The 24,947-nt window shown below is 37.3% G+C and overlaps 2 protein-coding genes across 5 annotated transcripts in view; one reads left to right on the top strand and one right to left on the bottom strand.

The window, feature by feature from the left end:
• axdnd1 (axonemal dynein light chain domain containing 1) overlaps positions 1 to 22,676 on the bottom strand; it is a 57,859-nt gene extending 35,183 nt beyond the window's left edge. For 2 of the 4 annotated variants that reach the window (XM_088598790.1, XM_088598794.1), the window contains exons 1-11: positions 22,592 to 22,676; positions 22,138 to 22,298; positions 20,944 to 21,125; positions 8,499 to 8,602; positions 7,754 to 7,871; positions 6,478 to 6,566; positions 6,190 to 6,246; positions 5,849 to 5,957; positions 3,008 to 3,129; positions 2,003 to 2,143; positions 1,261 to 1,365 (exon numbers count right to left, since the gene is read on the bottom strand). In XM_088598790.1, coding sequence (XP_088454916.1) covers positions 1,261 to 1,365; positions 2,003 to 2,143; positions 3,008 to 3,129; positions 5,849 to 5,957; positions 6,190 to 6,246; positions 6,478 to 6,566; positions 7,754 to 7,871; positions 8,499 to 8,602; positions 20,944 to 21,125; positions 22,138 to 22,243 — 1,133 coding nt within the window. In that variant the 5' untranslated portion in view covers positions 22,244 to 22,298; positions 22,592 to 22,676. The remainder of the gene's footprint in view (positions 1 to 1,260; positions 1,366 to 2,002; positions 2,144 to 3,007; positions 3,130 to 5,848; positions 5,958 to 6,189; positions 6,247 to 6,477; positions 6,567 to 7,753; positions 7,872 to 8,498; positions 8,603 to 20,943; positions 21,126 to 22,137; positions 22,299 to 22,591) is intronic. The other 2 variants (XM_088598793.1, XM_088598792.1) reach the window with 2 other exon arrangements.
• nphs2 (NPHS2 stomatin family member, podocin) overlaps positions 1 to 24,947 on the top strand; it is an 85,325-nt gene that overhangs the window by 46,319 nt on the left and 14,059 nt on the right. The gene's annotated exons all lie outside the window — the stretch shown is intronic.

Genomic DNA, 24,947 nt, shown 5'->3' with positions numbered 1-24,947 from the left:
TGTTTAAAAATATTCCTTGCTGTCTGGATTCTGTTACTAATTTGCGTTATTCTTAAAGAATGCCTTCATCTAGATTCCAAGCGATTATTAAAATTATATTGCATACATGTTTCCAAGTGGAGCACAAGACACAGTACCTCAATGGAAAATTGAGATATTAACAATTTAAATATACTGACCTAAGTATAGGGCAGACTTGTATTAGCTGCAATGCAACTTACTGGACAGTCATGACAATCAAAACTTATTTTTCTCTGCCTCTGTTATGTTTTTTATGTGTACATTCTTATTTGCTTTTAAATACAGTACAATATTGTATGGTTTGAAAGCTACTACAATATTTCAAGATAATAAAAGCAGCACAAACGCTACTTTCAACTGCATAAACTAGCACAAATAGAGCTCTAGTGACTGTGATGGTTTCACTGTTAGAGCCGTTTGTAGGAGGACTTCCTGAGCTCTAACTAGCTTTTGCTCTACCAAAAACCAAACTAGAAGCACCACCAATTAGCAGCTGCCCAGCTTGTGGAAGCTTTTCAAACTATTGCATCACCATTTGTATTGGGGATGTGTTAGATATTAAACTGAGAAGAATAGTCTTTATTAAAATTAATGTCCTTTATTGACAGTTACATTTTCCATGACACCCGAAAGTGGCATCAAAAATAAAAACAAAAAGCAGCAAAAAAATCTATATTATAGATTATTATTATGAGAAACACATTATACATAGTGGCTTTAAAAATTAGTATTTTAAAAATAAATATAAATAAAAACAAATATACACATAAAATATAATAAATAATATGGACACTATATTGACAACGTTATTCATTTTATATATCACAATATGGTAAATATTAAAATATTGATGGTGGTGATGGATATTTTGCAGTATTTTCTGTGTTCTTGTGTCAATAGTAAGGTAAAATCTCTACAATATCTTGATGTTATAAAGTATTATTATTGTTATTAACAACAACAACAACAACAACAACAACAACAACAACATATTGTGGTTACAAGACTAAACAAAAAAGGAACATTAACAGAATCATCTTGTTTTAAACATACATAAAGTATACAGAGTTATTAGTTTTCTTTAGAGTTCCTTTAATCAAAGAAAGGTTGAGTTCAATACTCACAAACAATGCATACAAGAATGCTATGCTTCTTTCCAATTTTCTCCTATGTCGCTAACATTTTTTCCCTTTATTGCGGTAACTCAACTGGTAGCCTGTAAATGTGAAGTAGACTTACTCTGCATTTTTCTGGGCCTGCTGCAGAACCCTGGCCATCTCCTCCTGTGCACACTCAGCTGCTTTGGATACTCTCAAGTCATGCTGTCTCAGCAGGGTCAGCTCACTGGAATAATCGGAGAATGTTAACACACTCTGTACACTGGGTCTCAATGTACACCCAATACAAACTCCACACAGAAATATAAGACTCAGTGACGAAAACAACTAAAAAGCATTCACTGGTAAGATTAAGTATGTGCACAACTATTTGTCCACAGGAAAAGGCTCACAAGTATCACAAACAAAACTGAATCCAAGGCATTTAGACTACAGTTTTAGTACCCAAGGAAAATCTGTTACGATATAATATATATATATTAAAATAGGGTTGATAAAGTAGACATCCAGTGACCCGTATATACAGAGTTGCTTCTTACAAATACCGTGTATGACTTGCTTAATTTTAATTCTTAAAAGTCAGGTCTCAGTGCTGATATTAGTTGTTTTATTATAATATTATTATTTAAAACACAGCAGTGCAAGTGTCGCAGTAATAGTTTTAACTGCATGGCTGTATCAAAGATATAGTCATGGACAGAACACTTACAGTACAAGAAAAAAGCTGCAAGAATTAAAATGAAAGCTTGGTAATTGTCTGGAAAAGCTTATTTGTAGGAGAGCTTCTTAATCTTTACAATGTTCTGTCTGTAGATGTTTTTCTGAGCCTATCCTAGCCTAAGCCTAATGGAATTGACCCTTACTTGTGGAGTTGTCCAATGGAAGTTTTAAAGCATACAATCTCCTCAGTGAGTCGTCTGTCCAGTGCCCGCAAAGCCACTGTCTCTGTATGGAGGCTTTTCAACTGACGGGGGATCCGGTCCAAAAGTAAAATGTATCTCTGCCTACAAAAAAAATAGCATTAATGTTTTACTTTGAAACTGTTAAAGGAGTTACCTACACTGCACATGTATGTACAGCTTGGTTCAAAAACAACTCTTATATAATAATTATAATAAATAATATTTAATAACTATAATTTCTTATACTTATATAGTGCTTTTCTGGACACTCCACTCAAAGCACTTAACAGGTAATGGAGATTTCACTCCATCACCACCCTGGAGCACCCACCTGGATGATGCAACAGCAGCTAAAGTGAGCCAGTATGCTCATTACACATCACCTATCAGTGGGGAGGAGCACAAAGTAATGAAGCCAAATCATGGATGGGGATTATTAGGAGGCAATGATTGGTAAAGGCCAATGGTTAACACTCCTACTCTTTTCAAGAAACCTCTTGGGATTTTCAATGACCTTGGAGAGTCAGGACCTCTGAAGCATGAATCTTTTTTTTATAATATATACTGGGGCATTAGGATTCACACAGACTGCAGGGTCCCACTAACACCCCTTCCAGCAGCAACCTTAGCTTTACCAGGACTTCTCTCATCCAGGTATTGGTTTGGTTCACACCATCTTATAGTGGGTTGCCAGTTGTGAGTTTTAGGGTGATAACTACCAGCTATATTTGTATTGCACTGATAACTATGTTTGTAAAAATATGCTTGTTAAAATCAATTCTGAATAGATCACAATTAAATCCTGAACGGAATTAACTACTGTATAATCTGAATTATCATATCTTTCATTTGTGTCTCTATTGTAATGGGGGTCAAATTGTCAAATTCACCAAATTTAAAACAAAATGGCTTTTCACTCTATTTAGGACTTTTTGGCAGAGAATCACTTAACAGCTCTATACCAACCTTAGCTTAGACAGCAGTTTCCCACGTTCTGCACACTCTACTGTGATCTGGCGAATGAGCTCATGGAAAACGACATTGTAGATGTTCTGCTCGATTTTCACCAGTTCTAAAAGGCTGTGCATCTGTCAGATGACATAGTAATGCAAAAAGGGTAAGAATTACTGGCAATCACTAGAATGGAACAGTTTTTTTATTAAATAAAACCAAAAATAACAATGTCTTCTGAAGTAAGACTGCTGCCAGAAAATGTTTAAAGAAGATGGCGACTCCCTTCCACCACCACCAATGTGCAGCACCCACCATGATGATGTGACGGCAGCACACACATCAGCTATCAGGGGAAGGAGAACAGAATGATGAAGCAATTCATAGATGGGGTTTATTAGGGGGCCATGATTGGTAAAGGCCAATGGGGAAACTTGCCCAGGACGCTGGAGTAACACCCCTATTCTTTTTGAGAAACACCTTGGGATGTTTAATGGCCACAGTCACGACTTTGGTTATACATCTTATTCGAAGGACAGCGCCTTTGTATAGTAAAGTGTTCCAGTCACTATACTGGGGCATTAGGATCCACACAGACCTATGTAGGCAAGTGGCTACATCCTGCTGGCCCTACTAACACCTTTTACCAGGAGGTCTCCAATGTGAGTACTGGCCAGCCTCAAACCTGCGTAGCTTCAGTGGGTTGCCAGATGTGAGTTAGAGCAGCAAATAGAGAGGTAGGAGAATGTGCGTGATTTTGGAACAATGCCAATGTTGTAAACACAGGAATGCATAGAAATGTGTGCTAGGAACGCTGGTAATCTTGTGAGCACAGGAAAGCGTGATAGATAACAGAAAAACATTTAATTAATTAATTAATATTTAAGGCCAGAACACTCACCACACATCAGCTATCAGTGGGGAGGAGAGTGGAGTAATGAAGCCAATTCATAGATGGGGATTATTAGGAGGCCATGATTGGTAAGGGCCAGTGAGAAATGTTGCCAGGACACTGGGGTTACACCCCTACTCTTTTTGAGAAATGGCCTGGGATTTTTAATGACCACAGAGAGTCAGGACCTCGGTTTTACGTCTCATCCAAATGACAGCGCCTGTTCACAGTATAGTGTGCCCGTCACTATACTGGGGCATTAGGACCCACATGGACCACAGGGTGAGCGCCCCCTTCTGGCCCCACTAACACCTCTTACAGCAGCAACCTCAGTTTTTCCCAGGAGGTCTCCCATCCAAGTACTGACCAGGCTCACACCTGCTTAGTTTCCATGGGTTGCCACTTGTGAGTTGCAGGGTGATATGGCTGCTGGGAGGGAGAGACACGTCCGAAAAAAAGTTCATACCAGCTACAATACAAATACTGTATATTTTTTGTGATAAGAGGGAGCAAAACATCAGTTAGTAATTAGTGTACGATTTATAGTTGAAATCTGAGCCTAAATATAAAGTTAAAATCTCGACAAACAAAGCAATGTAGGAAATGCACACTTTTTCTGCAACAGAAACAGACATGCATACTCTCACACGAATCCAAGTGACGAAGTATGAGGATCCTATGCAGACGAAGGAGAGTGTAGAGGTAGAAACACTGGTGTCCAATCCAAATCGATAGGTGAGTCCGTGGTCAAGAGCAAAGGTTAGTTCAAAAAGCCAAATGAGGTCATACAAGAGAGGTTTTCTCACAAATGGGGTGAGGTAGGAGCTTTCTAGGAGAGAAATCAATACCATGCAGCGAGTAGTGAGTTTAGAGGGTTTAAATAGAGCGGAGAGCAGAACAGTACAGCAGGTGGTGATGGTTTAACACGTGTGGCGCTTGTTATGATTCCACTGCTGGAACTGGTTAGCTCGTCTGTGGGTCGATCTCTGGTGACTGGCAGTCGTGACACCTAGGGCCAATTTTCCCAGAAGCCAATTAACCTACCATTATGTTTTTGGACTAAGTTAGGAAACCAGAGTACGCAGAGGAGACCTGAGCACTAGGAGAACATACGCACTCCACACAGATAGCCAGGGCCCCAGCAAAGCTAACCACTGCACCACCATGCTGCCCTTATTACATTTATATGGTGTAAATGTAAGATTTATGGATATAAAAACGTTTTGAAATATATTTCAAATATATAGTGTTGTATATGCATTTTAAATATATGGAAAAATACATTTAATGTCCTTTTTTGCAGGGGAGCTAGAGCCTATTCAGGCAAGCAACAAGTGCAAGGCACGATATACCCTTGACCATGCCGTCCATCATAGAGCACACACTGGCAGACACAGGCATGCACAGGATTTTCCCCAAAGACAATCAACCTAACAGTATAGTTTCTCATTTCACCTCTGACCCCATGATCACACTGATCTCTCTGTCTGCGTTCTCAAAGTAGGGTTTCTTAACTCCTGTAGCAGAAAGACATAGCAGAAACTAAAATTATTCTCTCTATTCATGTAGGTTTCATTTCTTACCTCTCCTCACCTCTCTTGACCTCGCACCACTTGATTGGTCACTCTGCCTCTCCATTGCTCCTGCCTCCTCCTCTCTCCTGGCTTTTGTTATCCCATGCAATATTATCTTTGCTGACTGCCTTATCTTTCTTAAACACAAAGAAGGTTCCACAGCCGAAAGGTTGTGTTCTTTCTTCTCTTTTCAGCATGGAATAAATCTATTACTTGTTCCAGTATGTTACATATATTTGCTTAATATTAACCTCCAATATGTATGAATAACATATTTAAAAATATTTCCTCACATCAATTTAAAATATATGGTTTATCCATATTTGCAAGAAGAGGCTTTCAGGAGAGAGGAGTGCAGCAGGAGATAATATATCAAAGCACATACATTACCTGTGAGAGGTCTGTAACTTCACTGATGTCATCACTAATCCCTGCCTTTTCCAGCATAGTGTCCATCACCCTCATCAGCTGGACAGCCTCAAGCCTCCCACTGGGCTTCCTGGAAGTCAGTGGAAACTGGTTTAAAACAACATATTAATAGCATAATAATAATAGAACCTTCATCGGATTGCTAAAGTCTTTAAATGTGATTTAATTATAACAATTTCAATTTGTCAGGATTTTTTTCATTAAATGTAAACTTAGAGAATGAGAGGCAGCTGTGCTGTCACTAGAAATACAGTAAGTGGAAACTGAAATTACTTAATGTCAAATGTCAGCAAAATACTTACAGTGAGGGAAAAACTCTAAGTCTCTTGTCACTGTCTTCCAACAGCACTGTGTATTTACTGGAGATAAATAGAAAACAGTTGTATCTAATAATGTAAAACACATGTATCTAATAATTTATATAATTACAGTTAAACACTGTACTATGTTACACAAATTATGAGATTCCAGACCACCTTAATGACAACAGTAATAGAAAAGAAAATAGATTAATAGCAAACTGTACAGAGAATGCATTCCAGAACAAAACATCTTCCATCATCTTTCAGAGATTCAGAGAGTTTACTCACTCCTCATAGCACTCTAGTCCCAGCACTCCTTTGTTCTTCACAATGTGATATTCCTCTGGAATCAAGCTTTCCATCAGTCCGAGTTCCTGCTTTAATTGAATGATTAATGTCAATGAATGTTAAAATCATTTTTGATGTTGGCTACCTTCCAAGTAAAAAGCGCTTCTGCATTAGTGTAGCTTGTTTTCTGTGTCATAACAAGTTTTTTTTTTGCTACACAGTTCAAGCGTTTTGTACCTTCAAATCATATTTAGTTGCTTACATAGATCTGAGACAGTGATCTCTTCACTATGGGACTCTGCATATGGGTCATTCATATGGCTAGATGACATATTACAAGCCATATTGTTGTGTTGGTTATTGGTCAGCAAGGGGCATTCTTTTGTGCCTTTGCTTTGTGGCCTATTAGGTCACTGAGGAGTGTAGCTATAAGTGTAAAGGTTAGGTCCTGTCTCATCCTTGTCTGGCTGCGGAACTCCTTTTAGAGAAATGACTTTTGAATATTTTCTGTTTACTTCATAAAGAATCATATAATTCATCATAGAATCATATAATAAAAAAGATAATTATACTTTATAATGCTACTACTAATTAGAACTGCAGATAAACAGGTCTACTTTAGGCATTCTCTGGGTACATTCAACACATTTCTGGATTAAGGTTGGGACATTTTATGTTTATCTTTGAAAACCATCCCTGAACAGTTGTTCGATGAACTGCAGTCATTCCCACATACTAGTCTGTGAACTAATGCGCTAGAAGACTGTCACAACTGCCTTCTAGCTTAATATGAAGAGACAGCTAGAGAAAAAGACCAATTTTTTGAATAAATACATTTTTCTAATTTATATTATTGTACAATAGTGTAAACATTGGTTCTGCTTCCATGTATGTATCTGAAATTCTAATAATTATACATTAAAAATAACTACATACTACTTCCTGTTTTTGAGGGCCATAAAGTTGCTGACTTCAGTGTGTGAATAATGTTAATCTTTCACTTCAATTAAAACAGTGGCAAAGGTAACTTCTTAAAAATTAACAGTGAAACACAATCTAGGGGGAAAGTAAAGTGAATTTAAAACTAATAACAAGAGGCAGTTTGTTATACAAAGGATTGTGGAAGTATTGAATGAACTAAAGCTAGCCTTTCACATTGTCAAGCAATGGCTGGCTTAGATCCTTGTATAATTAACTCATAAAAACAAATAAGGAAGACAGGCTAAAAAGGCTACTTTCATTCGCAAACTTTATGTTTGAATGTTTATTCACTCACTTTGGATGCATTTTGGAAATTCTCTTGCTTGTCTTGTGCACAGCTCACATCTGAAGGAGAAGGCACAGGTGTTATTGCCCTTTTAGATGCAACTCCATCACACAAAAAGGAGATATCCCTGTAAAGAAAAATATAAGACTTACAAAAAAAGCTAATTACTCAAACATTTCACATTTATGGGTGCATCTGTATTTAGAACATATGATAAATCACCCATCAGAGTTGAGTTTTATGTATCTTAGCAACTATGCCACAATGTGGCTTGGAAATACTGTATATAATTTTAAGTGCAAAAAAGGTGCTTTCAATTACATGTGTAGAACAAGCAATTATACTTAGATCTTAGTCTTATTGAATCCATAGAGTAGCACTTATTTTTTATTATAAGCTGGACACATCTTTATTTATTCATTAAAAATGTAAACCATGTCTTCTCTTAGTAGTTTCTACCAGGAATTTACCATTTACTAAGAGAGGGTCATTTTCTCTCTCATGTTCCTGAGCCCTGATATCAGTTGCTGTTCTTCTGCAACCCTTCTATATTCTACAATGAGACCCTAAGAGTTCCAAATAAAATACCTACTGAGTAATATAAAATTTAAACAATAGTGTGCTATTTTGCAAATGTGAAAAGCACTTAAGTCCTTAGACATTTGGTGTTGTGCCTGTTGGTGCAGGACAATACCACAAACTATTCAGAATCAGAACACAACCAGTACAAATTAACTATTTTCAGAATCCATACCTGCCAGCACCTGTCACAGAGGTTGGTTGGTCTAAAAAATACTTGTATTTATTTCGGCGTTCAGGATAGCGCCACACTGGGTCTGCCCCTCTGAGACCATGGCCCTGGAGCAAAGATTTCAATAGAATTATAACATATCTTAACAGGTACTACAACATTCATATGGAAATATGTATTTTTCACTATTAAATCCTCACTTGCCTAAAAACATTCTTAAAGATTTCTTAAAGAAGCCCAACTACTGCCTAGCTGGGAAGCCAGTAGGTTGACACCCACAACTCAGTGTGTAAATGAGTGTTTCCTGTTCTTTACACTGAATGAATTCCCAACAAATTTCCAATTTGGATGCTGTGTCCTTGTTTCACTGCTGAGTATGAAATAGTCTACAGTGATAAATCTGTCTATATCCCATAGGATTGTTTTTGTGCCTGCATCAAGTTTCCTCTCAGTCTTCTCACTTCCGGACAGTCCCCTGAGACCAGGAATAATTTTTGTCGCTCTTTTCTGAACTCTTTATAAGGCTATAATATATTTTCTATGGTATAGACTTACTAGTGCATTGCCGACCTTAAGCATAACCTCTATGGACTTAAGCTTAAGTTCCATACTTTTTGCTGTATTTCCAAATATTATGTTTGCTTTTTTCATTGCTTTTCCACATTGTCTTGATGAGGATATAGACAAATCTACATAAACCCAGATCCCTTTCATGTGTAACTTCAGAAGCACTTACCAAATATGTATAGTGTATGCTCCTGCTACTAATATGGATCAATTTGTACTTTTCAATATTGACATTATTTTGCTACGTCAGCTCAGTCCACAACTGTGTTTAATTTTTACAATCCTGCAGTTTCTGTGTTTGCTACTCCTTTTATTCTAGTATAACCATCCATTTTGACAATTTTGCTTACTATATAAGAATCTATATCATTCATATACTGTACATCAGGAGGAGCAGTGGGCCTTAAATAGATTGCTTCTGATTTTATTCTTATCTCTATTAAACTGTTTTGGACAAAATTTCCTGGAATTTAAGTTCACCGTTTTAGGAAAGAATTTGTCTTTAGTCTTCAAAATTATGTTTTAAGTATAACCATCTTTCTTCTATTGACTCTCTATTACAGTTCACTGACTGTAATATTTGCCTACTCCTTTTCTAAAGTCAATAAAACAAATGTTGAACAACTAATTATCAATTTCTTTAATTCTCAACTTCTGTATTTCCCATTACAATATCTGAGGTATTGTGTGTAAATTGAAATCCCCAGCAATATAATTTTATCTTTTCTACATACTGTACCTTATTGATCTCATTATACATTGAATGTCTTGTGCCCATACCTGTTAGGCAGTCTATAGTTACACCTACAAATTTAGCCCATTTAGATTATATAGTGCCCGTACCTTCTTGTTTCAGTTCTTTAGTTTGCAGGTTATTTTTGATTAGACTTAACACTGCCACCTATTCTGCTCTTTCAGCAAAACTGTGTACCCTTTGAGTTTATATTCATCCCTATCATCCTCACCTAACCATGTTGCAGTCACTCCTAAAATGTCATAGTTCCCAGTTAGTGCAGCAGCTTCAGGTTTGTGCATTTTTACTCCTTATGCTTCCAGCATTGAGGTATAAGCATTTAATAATGGAAGAGTGATTTGTTTTGAATTTGTTGTTGGTGTTGTTAAGGATTTTTGTGATCCCACCAGAATTAGCCTTTTTGAGATGCCTGCCCCCCATTTTCCTAATTGTCATAATTCTCAGCACAATACATCATCTTCTTCTCCAATACTTTGGTGCCCTTGCTGTTAAAGTGCAACATATCTTTCTTGGACACATTCCACCTGTTGTAGAAAGACCCCTCATGCCACATAAATCTAAACCCTTCTTCTCTCCACCTGTGTTTCACACGTGTATGTTAAATCTCCACGTTTCCTCCTGCTTCCCTGGGCTGCACGTGGCACCATTAGAATTCACGAGATGACAACTATAGAACCATTTACGGCCCCTAAGCATACAAGCTAAACCATTAAATTTATCTGAAATCATTAATATACTTTTTCCTATATTATTTGTTTCAACATGGAACATGACAATTGGCTCTTAATGAAAGGAGGAGGATCCTGTGTGCCCTGGTGCCCATCAATTCTCCCAGTCACCTCCAGGATGCTAGTGCCTGAATTTGTTACGATTAAGGCTTGGAAGGATTTAGACACAGACATCTCTGGGGATAAGATAATTATTTCAGACTGCCTACCTACAGATGCAGCCATTCAAAGTGCACGGTAAAACCCCCCACAGCGCGAAATTATCTACAGTTCACTGCATTATACCGCAGTATGTGATTGGCTGGCCAAAATGACCAACAGGCGGTACTCGTGGTGCATTGGTTGTTAGTGAAATGATTGCTTCGTCTAATCTCTTTACTGTGAATGTATAAATCCACTTAATATTGAATATTAATATGAAATAACTAATTTTACAACTAAAGGGAAATTTTAGTAGCTGAGCATAAAAAAGAAGAGGAGCATAATGCGTCTGTACAGGTGCAGCCATTCAAAGTGCGCGGCACAGACACGTACCAGAGGTAATTGGCTACGGCCTCGTGTATCATGACGCGCGTTGACGCAAAATACCGCGGTAGGTGATTAGTTGACCGACAGGGGCACTCGTGGTGCGTTCGTCGGTCGTAGAAAGATTTAAATGTCTTTACTGTGCCCGTTTAAGTATTGAATATTTATATGGAATTTTACCACTGAAGGGAAATCTTAGTAGTTGAGCATAAAAAGAATAGGAGCATACTGTAACGCGTGTGAAGGCCATAAACGATATTAATTTTGGAACATAAACATACAGTATATGGCTGGTCTCAGTACTTTAAAGAAAACATACACACCAGTATTCCATTTCTCCCTAAACATTTTAAGCATCGAAGTCTTTAACTAACGTGATACCGGAGTCAACAAGCATACTTTTAGAATTTGATTAAAAGGGAATATAATATGGAATCATGTATCTAAAGAAATTAATAACGATATAATTATATTCATGTACCGCATCACAAGAATTGTACACGCTGTACGATGTCTGTTGATAATGTTTTGTAGGGCTTTTTCAACACTCCTCATGTGACCTTGCCAGTGGCGCTGTGGGTTAGGTTCCTGACTCCCACGTCACATGCTGGGTGTTTGAATCCAGCTGGAGCCATGACTTTTTTTTTAACAAACATTTCTTTGAAAAAATAAAACGTTTCCCTGGCTCAGAGATTAAATAAAACTTCACTCGCACCAAACAAATTTATATTTCTAAATATCACAACATGATCGAATTTAAGTCATTTTAATAACAATGAATAGTCACCTATGCGTTACAATATAAACATTTATATTGATTTAAATCGCAAACACGTGTTTAAATATATGTGTTTTTTTATTCACAATCAGACAAATGCAACATAAATTGATATCTTTGTCTTCTAAGTATCTCAATAAACTTTCAGCATAGCTTTCTCCCCGTTTAGATTTATTTTTCTTGGGATCTTGGGATCAAACGTGGAAAGATTAGATTGTAATTGTTTTTATTTTTTAAATACATTTTAGAAAAGTGTAATCTATACTTAAAAGCTGTACACCACCTGCTATAAAGATACATATTGTAATACTTTCGGGTTCGGATAGGACGGACACAAGAACTCAGACTTCAGAACTCAGAACTCAGACTTGCGGAGTTAAAGCAAGTTAAAGTTAAAGCACCTTGAATTTAATTGAATTGAACTGAGAGAGAGAGCACAGCCAGGACAGACAGGCAAATAACACACTCCACAGACATTCACAACAGCGACATATCATAAAACGTTTGCACATATTGTTAAATTATTACTTGTTTTTCAGGAAGTTAAAAAAACACTTGAATTACTTATCCAGTCTCTCGAAATAAAATTATTTTTCAAGCAATGCAACTAGCGTCGGGCAACGTGTTTTTTTTAATCCAACATTGACAGCCACATCTTAAATCTTGTCAGTCATGTCTTTTTTCTCTATTTGAATTGTGGCGATTCAAACAACTTGTAATAACAAGTGGTCTTTTTATTTTTTCAAAGAAATGTTTGTTAAAAAAAATTCATGGCTCCAGCTGGATTCAAACACACAGTGTGTGATGTGGGAGTCAGGAACCTAACCCACAGCGCCACCAGCAAGGTCACATGAAGCCCTATAAAACATTATCAACAGACATCGTACAGCTGAACAATTCTTGTGATGCAGTACATTAATATAATTATATCGTTATTAATTTCTTTAGATACGCGATTCCATATTATATTCCCTTTTAATCAAATTCTAAAAGTATGCTTGTTGACTCCGGTTTCGCGTTAGTTAAAGACTTCGATGCTTAAAATGTTTAGGGAGAAATGGAATACTGGTATGTTTTCTTTAAAGTGTTGAGACCAGCCATATACTGTATGTTTATGTTCCAAAATTAATATTGTTTATGGCCTTCACACGCGTTACAGTATGCTCCTATTCTTTTTATGCTCAGCTACTAAGATTTCCCTTCAGTGGTAAAATTCCATATTAATATTCAATACTTAAACGGGCACAGTAAAGACATTAAATATACATATACATACTGTATACCAGTGGTTCTCAAACTTTTTGGACCAAGTACCACCCCTAATCCAACCAAAGTATTCAAATACCACCTACAAGTCATCATCTCATAGGAACCCTAGAAATTATCAATGACCAACATGAGCGCATGTGCACACACACTCACACATACATATAATAAATATTATAATAATAAACTTTGTTTGATATATTAAAATGTGGCTTCTCAAAGTGTTTTACAGAAAAAAAAACAACACATAAAAATAAAAAAGCACCATTTCAGTGAGAGGGGTGAGCCTGTTTAGTCGAGCAAAGCAGATGTGAATTAATTTTTCGAGCCTTGATACAATTCACAACAGTCTAACAGATTTTAAATCGTCAGACATTTTCTTGACGGCAAAGGTCTCGCGGTGGATGTTGCAATGAAACCATTAATTTCTGGAGCAACCTCTTTAATTCGTGCAACTACACCGCTGTGTCGGCTTGTCATTGCTCTAGCACCCTCTGTACAAACTCCGACACATTTTATCCAGTCGATGCCATTCTCTTCGATAAATTCATCCAGAAGCTGAAATACGTGCTCTCCTGTAGTTCCTGTTGGTAGCGGCTTACAGAACAGAAAGTCCTCACGGGACGTACCCTCAAACTCGTATCTAACGTAAACGAGCAAATTGGCCAAATCAACTACAGACTCATCTAATTGTGTGAAAAACATCTGCTCATCTTAACGCGCTCTGTCAGCGTACTTTTGATATAATCCTTCATTTCAATAATTCTATGAATGACTGTGTCTTTCGGGGGGGCAGCAGGTCGAGCTGTTCAGCAGCTTTTTCTCCACACATAATAGTGTGGGGCTTACCTGCTTTAGCAATCCGCAAGCTTGCATTTTTCCACGTTTCCGTTTTTATTTCAGTGTTTATTTTAAGTATTTATTTCATGCGCATGGGAGAGAAACACAGAGACGCTCGGTGTATTTTTCTCAAATTAACTTAGAACAGTTCTTAAATAATTTTCTGTTATTTTTCACGCTTTCCTGTGCTCACAAGATTACCAGCGTTCGTAGCATGCATTTCTATGCATTCCTGTGTTTACAACGTTGGCATTGTTCCAAAATCACGCACATTCTCCTTTATCCCTGTTTGCTGGAGATACAGTAGCTTTTTTTAAATACAATTGGTCACTTGCGTCCGTAGCACGCATTCCTATACAGTGGTATAGAATTACAGAGTATCTCTTGTGTCCACTGAAGTATTAGTGCGCACTGTATCGTAGTACGTAGGCTGCGTATTCGACACGTATAAAAATACAAAACCCGTCCCGATTTTTTCAGCGCACGCAATACAGTTCCAGGGTCATCTGGCGTACCACCTGGCGGCACGCCACGTACCACTGCCGGTACGCGTACCACAGTTTGAGAACCACTGCTGTATACAGTACAGTTTGCATACAGTAATATGTTTATGTTCCTAAAACAATCTCTTTTAGGAGCATGTGAAAGGCATGGTGAATCGGAGATTCAAAAAAATTACTGTACTTTGCATGATTGGAAACAAATGCGTGATTGCGAAATGCTGTGGTTTTACTTTTACAAAGACGGTCAATGAAAAAAAGAATGTGGACCAGGGCAATACTTTGAGTTTACATTTTGTCCAAGGTCATTCATTATTAATACTATTAGTAATATCTTCATTAAAGACTTTGATGGCGACAGCTCAAACATGAGAGGTTGAGCTTTATTAGCTCCACCTTGCGGAAATTCAAGATACTATTATTTTACTTGCGGTACTATACAAGAATTTACGGTAATTCGCGGTAGACTGCGTAAAGCGCACCACAAAATAATCCGGTATCGCCCGCTTGTTTTGAATGGCTGCATCTGTATATGGCTGGTGTTGGTAGTTTAAATAAAAAATACACACCAGTGTTTTTCTGGTTTCTTCCTAAACATTTTAAGCATCAAAATCTTTCATTCGGTTACAAACGTGGTTATTTTGGAAAATATTTTACGTGCTCCTTCTGACTATATTAAGTTTATACACTTCATAAAAAGTAATAATGTTTTAACCTTTTCTATGACTATTTGCACTCGTTATCGCAGTAAAAAAACACATAATTTTTAGAATTTGATTAATAGGGAATATAATATGGAATTGCTTATCTAAAGAAATGAATAACAATATTAATTTAAGGATCTAAACAGATAGATACTTTATTGATCCCGTGAGGGAAATTGCAGAATACATATATATGTATTTATATAGCTGGTAGTATTACTGTAATCCACTTGTTCTTTTTCTTTTATTTTTAATTTCACTCATTCACGCATGATTACTTTCAAAACATTTTTAAGCTGTTCGTCTCAGCTGTTTCCAAGCAGCCTGTTGGTGCAGCGGGTTTGCCAATAGAGGTTCTGTCTAGATGATCCAGGTTCAATACCTGCTTACAACATAAGTTTTTCTTCTAACAAATACTTTTTTTAAAAAGTAAATTATTATGTACACTATATTAACATGTTTTGGGTTTTTTTTTGTATATATTATAACGTATTCAATGTTAAGTTATAGTAATAAATTAGTAAATTAGCAAACGTGAATAATGTCAACTGTTCAACCCATTTAATTCAAAACACTTTATTCAGTGGGGCAATTTAACAGATGCCTCAAGCCTTAAAATGAATATATTGTAGAATCGAGAATAACAAAGCGGTATTAAAAATACCACTGAAACTATAATCATGTGTCTACTCATTATTAACAGTATTAATTTAATAATAATAATTTCAAGCTTCTTGTATCTGTTTCAGTCATTTTTTCTTTGGTTTTCATAAAATGAGCTTATTAAAATTCCTATTTATGAGACATGATGTTTCAAATGTCAATAACTTTGTGCACAAATGACACCGAGCCTGCAACCTAGAGGTTTAAAGATTGTGATTTGTGAAAATTTTCACAGCCTTTATTTAAACAATATCTAGTACCTAGTTTGAATACAGCGGATCCCAGGTGCAAATGACTTCATAACACGAGAAGGCATAACACAAGGATGTTATATTTTTTATGCATCAGTTGAAGCCTTCTGAAGTCTCTCAAAAACATAAAAATGTAACATAATATTGTGTGGCACGATGGCCAACTGATGCTTTTAATTTTAAAGAAAATTAAAAATAAGAAAACAATGTGTCTGCCTAAAACATCGCATGATTTTAAAACCCATATACATTTTTTAAACTTTTTAATTAAACATTTTAAACACTTTAATTTTGTAAACGTAACACACACTTCGTACAGATACAGTACAATCACTCTCATTCTCCTGTCTTTCCATGGTGTGAAGCAACTTAGCAGGTAGCTGAGAAAATAGCGCACCCACTGAGCTCAGTGAGAGAAGAAGACCGTAAGAAGACCGATCTGCAGCTTGCAGCTTGCAGTGTTTATGGCACTGAGTTGTGTTTGCCTTTAAAACTTAATAATGGAATGTAAATATTTTTTTTTAACTTGAAATCTTTTAATTATCATTAAACATAGCTTTCTCATCAGTAAGTTTTATAATTGAAACACTAGTTAAACAAAGCAGGAGCTTATTGTACTCTCTAATTACACATGGGAAAGTGATACATCTTAATAGTTTTTAATTTTTTAAAAAAATACATTTTATTAGGAGGCCATGATTGATAAGGGCCACACCCCTACTCTTTTTTTCGAGAAACACCCTGGGATTTTTAATGACCACAGAGTCAGGACCTTGGTTTACGTCTCATCCGAAGGACGGTGCCTGTTTACAGTATAGTGTCCCCGTCACTATACTGGGGCATTAGGACCCACATGGACCGCAGGGTGAGCACCCCCTGCTGGCCCCACTAATACCTCTTCCAGCAGCAACCTTAATTTTACCCAGGACGTCTCCCATCCAGGTACTGACTAGCCTCACACGTGCTTAGCTTTAGTGGGTTGCCAGTTCTGAGTTGCAGGGTGATATGGCTGCTGGAAAATAAAGCCAGGCGTCTGTTGCATAAACTATTAGTAATCAATAATTCGTATTAAAATTCGAACTGTGATAAATTGTTGCACTTCCACATCTTGTAAAAGCATTAATTTGCAAGACTGTGTTCAAACATATGTTAAATCTGACTATCAAAAAATAAGTCAAATACAAACTTATAAAATAAAAAATCAAGGTAAAATATAATTTAAAATTAAACCAGGATTCACTTTTTTTATGTCTCTCCTCACACGCTGCAATTTGGACACAGAATGGTTAAAAATGGGAACAAGTCAGGCAGGCAGAGGGAAGGGGGAGGGGGGAGGCTTCCTCCCACCTCTATGACTAAAATGGCTTGAGCAACATACAGAGACGAAAACGTTTGGTGCTGTTTTCGCCGCTTTAAAGGTACACTCCTTGTTGAAGAATTTTCACCTTGAACGTTTGCCCACCAGCTAACACACAGAAGCAAATTGAATACAAAATGTACTTGCAAGAATAGCGATTAAAAACAACATACTTGCTATATACTGTTATACTGTACAATGTATTAAAACACTCAACGGTCACTTCACTGTGAGTAACGCGGCCCACTAAAACCACTTTCTCACAATTTCACGGGGGCAAGGTCACGTAGCTGATTCACAGCTGGATACACTTTTATCTCGCAAAAATTCAGATATTTGTCAGCATATGTACTAAAAATATCCATCTCAGTAATCTCACTGTGTTAGTCTCACTGTACGCCCCAGTGCTCACTCAATGTTTACACTCCCAGTAAAATAAAAAAAAACATTTTCTACATTATCACCTCGCACCAGGGGGGAAGGAAAAGTGACCGCGGTCATTTTTTTCACTGAAAGACAAAGTTGATTAAATCTCATTCAAATGGGTGTGGGTGTGTTAACACAAACTCTGATTAACAGAGCCGCTTGTAAGAGCAAGGTGACTTTCTGCTCAATTAAATAAAGCTACAGTACAGACAGATTCTAAATTCTTCAAGCCAAATTAGCTGTTTCTAAAACTCTGCTGCTTTGCAAGCAGTACATGACTTCTAAAAAAAGGTACCTTTTCTCTCATGCAAACTCAACAAAGGTTTATCTTTTATATAATTCTGAAATTTGAACGGTATGCCTCAGGGACTCATTATAGTTTTGTAGTGAATAATCAAAATACCGCCCCCTCTCCCAGCCGGGTCTCACCTCGCGCTGTTCCAAAGCTGTATGGTTTCAAAGTATATGTAAAAATATATTTTCTTACTCCAGTTATTAATCCAATCTATTTTTACTCATACCCGGCTATGTAAAAAATATAGCTAAAAGGATCGCTGCAAAGGTTAAATTCCAAGCTGAAAAGACAAGACTCAACATGTTTTCTCTTCAGTTTACAGCTCGTCCATGGTCATTCATTATTAATATTGTAATGAATGACAGGCATACAGATAGTACAAGCCGGTTGCAGCGTGAAGACAGTACAGCCCTCTGTTCCACTGTGCATAACAGGGCTGCTGGCTGCTGGTGCTGAAGGAGGTCTTCTGTAGCTCAGCTACAGGTGACCTGGGTTCGAGCCCATGCAGTGAAGGGCGAACTGGGGCAGGAGCAGCGAGGGTACAAGCCCAAGAATCGGAATTTGTTGCAATATTATTAATAATATATTTCGTATTGCATTTAAATTGGAATGTTTTTACAAATAGAAGAAGAAGTGATACACAACATGTAAATATAACCCTTTTCCCTCCTTTAACTTAAAGAATTGCGTGAAGAAATCCTAAATTACATAACCATCACTTATAATAATTAATCCAGATACACACACTTACACCGTAGCGAACAACAAGCTATAATAGTAATAGTAATTCTCTAAATGGGCTTTGAACCACTTGGGTGCAGCGTACTACATGACAGTCCATTGCCTATTACCACTATAAGGACAACAATATATTTTATTTTTAAAAACGAATGTCAAATGTTTCCAAAATGCCCTGTTGTGATATTTTAGCTGCTTAGTTACACAACTCCATATTAATATTACTATCAAGAGGTATTAAATCAGAACAACGTTTATGAAATTCAAGTATTTTAAACATTTAATTAAAAAGTAAAAATCTTACAGCGTACACAAAGATTCTTAGCTGATCACGAGGAAGAAAAATCACCCATTTGTCATGCATAAACGTTGTTTTTAACTATCTAAACCAGTTATTTACAGGTTTAAAAGTCATGCAATGTTTGAGTTAGGCAGGAACACTTCATTGTATCTTATTTTGGATTTAGATTCTTAAAATAAAAAAAATTGTTTGCCCATCATGTTTAAGCTGTTCCCTGATTACTGGCAATTGTAAAAAATAATCCTTCCACCCTCCCTTGTTTAATTTAAAGATTGCCGTGAAGAAATCCTTAAACCATCAGGTATAATAATGTAATGTTTTTGAGTTCTCATAGGTTTCTGCCCTTGCCGCTCCGACACCTCAGGTTGGCCCACCACCATGATGATGATGACATCATTGCGCTGGGAACCGGCTTGCACAACCTGTAATATCAGCCGTATCCTTTACAATAATTAATTCAGCTGATTCCCTGTTGAATGACGCTGATGGACCAGATTCAATTCCAGGCAGTGTACTATATAGTACAGGTTAAACTTTTTTTAAATAAATTCAAGTTAAATTGTTGGCTGATTACTGGTTGCTGACATTTGGATTAAGACAAAATACAGATTTTCTAAATTCGGGTGTAAACCTGAAAGAGACAGATCATGTTCAAATTAAGCTATAATAGTGGACTATTTTTATGCATTCAGCTCTATGAGAAAGTAATGCTCTGAACACGCTTTGAACTGCCTGGGTGCAGCTCATTAGATGACAGTGCTCATTACCACTACAAGGACAATAGAAGTTTTTTTTTTTTTTAAAGAAGCAAATGTCAAAATGTTTCCAAAACGTCCACTTGTGATACTTTAGCTGCTTAGTTACACGATTCCATATTAATATAACTATCAAGTGATGTAAAATCACTACAACATTTATCTTTTCACAATAACAGCAAGTGGTGTTCTTACAATGTATTCTTAGAAAAGGATAAAATGTTATAACTTTTTATGAAGTACAGAAAATAAGCTTATTAATAATTTTAGAACAAGCACGTTTAAACCAGAACCCATGTAAGTAACCAAGTTAAAGACTAAAATATTTATGCATAATTAAAATATTTATGATAAAGGTGTAAAGTTGTGTACTTTTGTCCAACTGAGCAATCTTGCTTTTATAAAATATACCGACTTTTTAATGTTTAATGATTAACATGCTGTAATACCCAGTTTAAAATTATTAAAAGTCTAAAGAATATACAACTTAAATTCTTAATTGGAAAAAGATTGTCTCTCAGTAGTGACTGGGATTTGAAACCGGGTGTTTTCTGGTGACAGTTTAAATGCTGTACATGAGACATTAAACTTTATTAGCTCCACCTGGTGCCTTGCCCACCGTGTTTTAACGCAGCGTACCTCACGCAATTGAATGGCTGGATCTGTACTTCCTACAAAAACTACTGCCTCAAAAAAACCCAGGAGAAAAATTGCCCCCTTAGGATGACTAAACAAGTTTCAGGAATAACAACCAATTACTTTCTATGCAAAATTAAGAAACTTCACAAAACCGAATGAACAACAACAAGCTACACTTCTTTCACCAAATACTTCTTTTCCTCTTATATGTTTCTAAGGATTCAGGTGTAGAGTCTAACACTATGCAAGCTTCACCAGTCAAGAAACATTTTTCCAGATGTTATTCTGAGGAAATGTGAGACAACCTTTTCCTATTTATGAATAAATAAAATCATGGTCATGGTGAGCAGGTATGGGGAACCTTGAATTCCTTTGGTGTCCTTGTGATCCTAGGAGGTCCCAGAACGTGGGTAGGACTGGAGGGTTTGACTGTAGATGTGAGAGTAAGGAGAATCTCATCTGGGATGAAGTCATTCTTCAGGGATGTGGGTATGGGATTTGTGGGTTCAAGCAGCACCAATTTCTTCTTCAGTTCTGCAAGCTCTGCTCACAAAACACAACAGAGAAATCAATCATAATATACTACAGTTATATGTAATGTACTGAGAATGCATTTATACAAACTAGCAACTTGCAAAATTCATGGATAAATAACAATAACTTCACTTTATCCTCACAGAGTCATAATGAACCAAAGCCACAAAGTGCAAAAAAGGATTACACACCCACATGGGTGGGTCAACTCAGACACATCACAACAGTAAGGTTATGCTGTAAATATTGCACAGTTTTTGGAGTGTGGAAGAGAACTAGAGCACCTGGAGAAAACCCTCATGGATGCACGGAGAACATGTACAGTAGATTCCACTCAGAAGGCACCATGAGTAAAACTGAACCCAGGGCCTAATGGACTTTACCTAATGGAAATGCGTTCAGTGAAGTACCTGAGCGGAACATTGCAAATTTAATTGCATTTGAGGTAGCTTCGTGTCTGACAGTGGAAGCTAAAGTAACAAAAGTTAACATTTGATGTAGCTGTTATATTATAAAAATACAATATATTTTGTTATGCCTACATACAGCATGTGCCCATATTATCTGATTAAGCTCTTGCAAAGTTACTGTAAATTCACCCTGAGTAGAAATCACTTGTGGAGAGGACTATGACAAATATGTTTATTTCTTCTGAGTTACATCACTTGAACACACAGTAGGAAACATAGAGTGAAAAGCTAAATATTAAAGTCATATTGGTCTGGCTGTTCAGCCAATCCAGCTTGTTTGTTTGCTAGTAGCTAACTTAAGAATGTAATTCTGCTGCTTCTTTAAATAAGCAACGGTATCAGCTTTGGTACCATGGATGAGTATACTCTCAGTGTTGTCTTTGAAGCCAATGTACATACTAAAGAGACACTGTGATCCGTACAATATCTTTGTCTCAATCAAAAAGGTCTACAGAAAAAGTATTTCTTCTATAAATGAAGGCTGAAAGACTGAAGGTATAGGTAACACGTCTTATGAAAGTTTTAAAAAAGCTGTGGTGCAAAGCAGTTACCTCTGTCGCGCTCTGCTATAGACATAGACTGGCTGTGCTTGATCCTTCGATCCTTTGTCTTTGGCACCGTTGGTGGCGAAGGAGTGGATGGTTGCTTTATAGACATTTGTAACAGACTGCTTTCTTGTCAGCCACCTAGATAAACTTGAAAGTGATTGCTTCTAAGGAATAAAAAAATCGTTAAATTACATTTGTATTTCCAAGCCCTGGTCTCAACAAAATACTGTATTTTAATTTTACACGAAATAGTAATCCAAACGCCAAGAAAACATATTGCTTTCACTCGTCGCCGTGCAAGTTATGTAGTTACAACAGCATTACGATTTTGATATTAAAAACCTTTATACTCGATTGATAACTTAAAGATATAATCATTTTTAAGTAAGCAGACATTTGACGAAACGTTTCTTCGCTAAAAAGCATCTGTAAAACCATTATGATTTATCTTTTTTACCTAAATTAATTCATTTTGCATTCGCTGTTTTACTCTCTGACTTCCTCGTTTCTATGGACGCCGTGTGGCGGTCCTCGCGTGTCCATAGAAACAAATATAGTAATCTCGCCTAAGGGTGGCCTACAAAGTGCCCGAATATTTTTCCAGCTCTTAAAGCTTCCTCGGGATTCTAAATACTAATTTATTGTCACTGTATGTATTGCAGACACTTGTTAGCAGAAATAGAGTTGCGATACGACCGATTAACTCTCCATCCGAAAAGCAATGTTTTGTAGACGTATGAACGAATTCAGACACATTGTAATACAAAATTGAGCATGTGTTGTATTTTCTAGCGTAGTTGTGAAAATGGTGCTATAATTGTTTAGATCTACAAAACATGTTTCTTATGCGATTGTCTTGCTTTCTGAATAGAAAACACAATGAGCTGGCAAAACGGGAATTCTTTGTTACTATATTTGTAATACGTCTCTGACAAAGCTTTACTTTCAAACAGTTCTTCTCTTTAAATGGTATATTTGGTAGTTTATTTTCGTAGGGCTTTTTGGTTATTTCTCTTTACAGCATATTTCTCGATAATTTGCAAGACACTTGCATCTCAGTATAAAATAGTTTTTTTTCCATACAATAGACTATCCACCTGAAAAGCAATGTCCCCGACAAATATGTGCAAATGAAGACACGTTTTCACACAGCACTGAATATGTATTGTATTTTCTAGTGTACTGGTTAAAATAATGCAACAAATAATGCAACTGACTTGTACAAAACGTTTTTCGTACGATAGTTTTTGCTTTCTAATTAGCAAACATAATTGCCTGCAAAACACTTCATTTTTCTTCAATATTCGGCGAAATTCTGTTACTTTATTTGCAAAGTTTTTCTGAAACAATTGCAGGTGCAAACAAGTCTCCACACAAAATGTTGTATTTGGTAGACGTTTATTGTACGACTTCTTATTTATCCGTCTTTACAACGCATTTCTTGGTTTCTGTAGCGCGGCTGGTTCGGTGAAAACGAACGACAGGAATTCAGGCTCTTTAGACAGCGCAAGCGCTTTTATTGTGAAATACACGTATATCAGCACAGCAGCAACAAGAAGGGAGAAAACTCAAAAGAAAAAGGGTACAACACAATAGGGTCATTTGGGGCACACATACATAGGTATAGGGTGCTAAGTGGGTACAGGTATAAAAGGGGGTGCAAAACCGGGGAAACTACATAAACTGGGGTGATCTTACAATTGTTGTCACCCTTTCCACAATTGGTCAGCGGCACTGGCCAGTGACTCCCCTAGTCCCTGCCCTGGCCACTATTACTCCAGTCCTGTCTTTTGCCACACACACACTAGCCGGATGCTCTTCTACTGCAATGCCAGGCGAGGATGCCACACTGCACCCACCTGAGACGTCGGTGGGACCAGACAAGGCTGCACACTTAATTTTCCAGCCTCTGCGGCACCCCGCGAGTCCACCTGTTGCGTCGAGATGGAGTCAGTCAATCCGCACCCTCGGTCCCCCCCTGCCCCTGTGAAATCTGGACCTGGCTGCTCCCCGGGCTCCTCCGCACCCTCACGTTTGAGTGCCCCCTCACACCCCCTGAAGGGAGCATGTCGTTCTCAGTGCAGGACCACTACCCATCTTCGTTTCCCGAGCCAGACACCCCAGGTCCTTTCCATGCCGGCACCAGCTGCGGGCTGTAGACCCAGACAAGGTCCCCCCCGGTCTGAAGGGGGTCCCCCTGCAGCGCAGATCAAAATACCGCTTCATCAGGTGTGGAAAAACATGCATCAACAGAATGAAATAAAGGGATAGAAATTATCTGGAGTGAGCTTTTTGACATGTAAGGTAGAGGTAGATTTCAATGTGTATTTGAGTTTTTGGTAAGAAAGAAGGCACTGTGAGGCTCAGATCATAGGTGAGAGGTGAGGTGAGAGTGAGAGAGACTGGGAGTTTATTAGTTTGATAGTGCGGGGGTAAAAACTGTCTCTGAGTATGGTAATCCAGGCCCGAATGCTCCGGTACCGTTTTCCAGATGGTAGAAGGTCATACAGTCTGTAGCTGGGGTGTGTGGGGTCTTTGATGATGCTTAGAGCTTTCCTCAAGCACCATCTGTCATAAATGTCCTGTATAGATGGGAGGGTAACCCCAGTGATGGACTGGGCAGTTTTCACCACCCGCTGTAGGGCTTTGTGGTCAGCAGTACTGCACTTGCCATACCACACTGTGATGCAGCCTATCAGTGTGCTTTCTGTAGTGCATCTGTAAAAGTTAGTGAGCATCTGGGGACATATAATAATAATAATAATAATAATAATAATAATAATAATAATAATTGCTTACACTTCTATAGCGCT

Source organism: Lepisosteus platostomus, chromosome 11 (assembly GCF_059453375.1).
Source record: "Lepisosteus platostomus isolate fLepPlt1 chromosome 11, fLepPlt1.hap1, whole genome shotgun sequence".
Classification (NCBI taxonomy): domain Eukaryota; kingdom Metazoa; phylum Chordata; class Actinopteri; order Semionotiformes; family Lepisosteidae; genus Lepisosteus; species Lepisosteus platostomus.
This window is presented reverse-complemented; position numbering and strand designations above follow the sequence as displayed.